At 59.7% G+C, this 963-nt stretch overlaps 1 protein-coding gene across 1 annotated transcript; it reads left to right on the top strand.

Annotated features, from left to right (window-relative positions):
* Positions 1 to 16: 16 nt before the first annotated feature.
* On the top strand, positions 17 to 936 carry SDRG_08561 (hypothetical protein; the record flags this gene model as incomplete). The annotated part of the gene is made up of 2 exons (XM_008614453.1): positions 17 to 50; positions 104 to 936. 2 exons carry the CDS (start codon positions 17 to 19, stop codon positions 934 to 936), a joined length of 867 nt encoding a protein of 288 aa, XP_008612675.1.
* Positions 937 to 963: the final 27 nt, after the last annotated feature.

Below are 963 nucleotides of genomic sequence, written 5' to 3'. Positions count from 1 at the left end.
GATCTTGCCGTGCAGTATGCGCTCGAGGGTGGGCATCTGCGCACGGCCGAGTACCTGCTCTCGGTCGGGTTCCCATTTCCGACGTTTGACATTGAGTTTGAAGATGACGTCTTTCGCAAGCCCGAGATACTTGGTGTGTTTCGCCTCCTCGCCACCCGTGGCGATCTCTGGGATGACACCTGGATGGAGCAAGCCTGCGCTGCCAACAACGTGCCATTGGTGCAGCTTCTTCTTGAGCACGCAGACGGGCGCTGTGGCCCCGGCGCCTTGGCAGTGGCCATCTTCCACAAGGCGTGGGACGTCGTGCGCTTTCTCTTGGCCAATACCACGATCAATGTCTCGATGAATGCGCTGCAGTCATTACTCGGGCCCGACGGTCTCGACCTCGCGGCGCACATTCTGCAGCGCCAACCAGAGCTCCGACACGAGGAGCTCCTCCAAACCGCTTCTGCCAGCCACAACACGGCGGCGACCCGCTTCCTCTTCGCCGCCGGCATTGGCAACCCGCGCAAATGCCTCTACCAGATGGCAGGTCGTCCCAAGCACGTGACGGAGAGCAAGCTCTTGTTGTCGTACTGCATGCACGCGACCGACCATCTCGACAACGTTCTCTTTCTTTTGAAGCTCTACAAGATACCCGACCGCCGCCGCAAGACGATGCTGCACCTGATCACACCCGAGCTCACATACCAAGGTCGGAAGGTGAGCCAAACGACCACGCTTCCGCCAAGCGTGGCGGCGCGTGCGACCACGCTGCTGGAGGCTGGCGAGGTTGTCGACTGGGCGCTGGCCATTGTCATTTGTACTGCCCATGTAACGGGCGCGACAAACAGCACAGAGCAGCTCAAGACGAATACTTCTTTGGTTCAGGACGTCGAGCTCAAGACGCACCTTGTTCGCCTTCTCGCCAGCAAGCGCAAGCGCCAGGAGAGCTAGAGCTCAGAATGACGATTCGGCTATCAT

This window comes from Saprolegnia diclina (assembly GCF_000281045.1).
Source record: "Saprolegnia diclina VS20 unplaced genomic scaffold supercont1.26, whole genome shotgun sequence".
Classification (NCBI taxonomy): Eukaryota; Oomycota; class Saprolegniomycetes; order Saprolegniales; family Saprolegniaceae; genus Saprolegnia; species Saprolegnia diclina.
The sequence above is the reverse complement of the archived record's forward strand: the minus strand, read 5'-3'. Positions and strand labels throughout refer to the sequence as shown.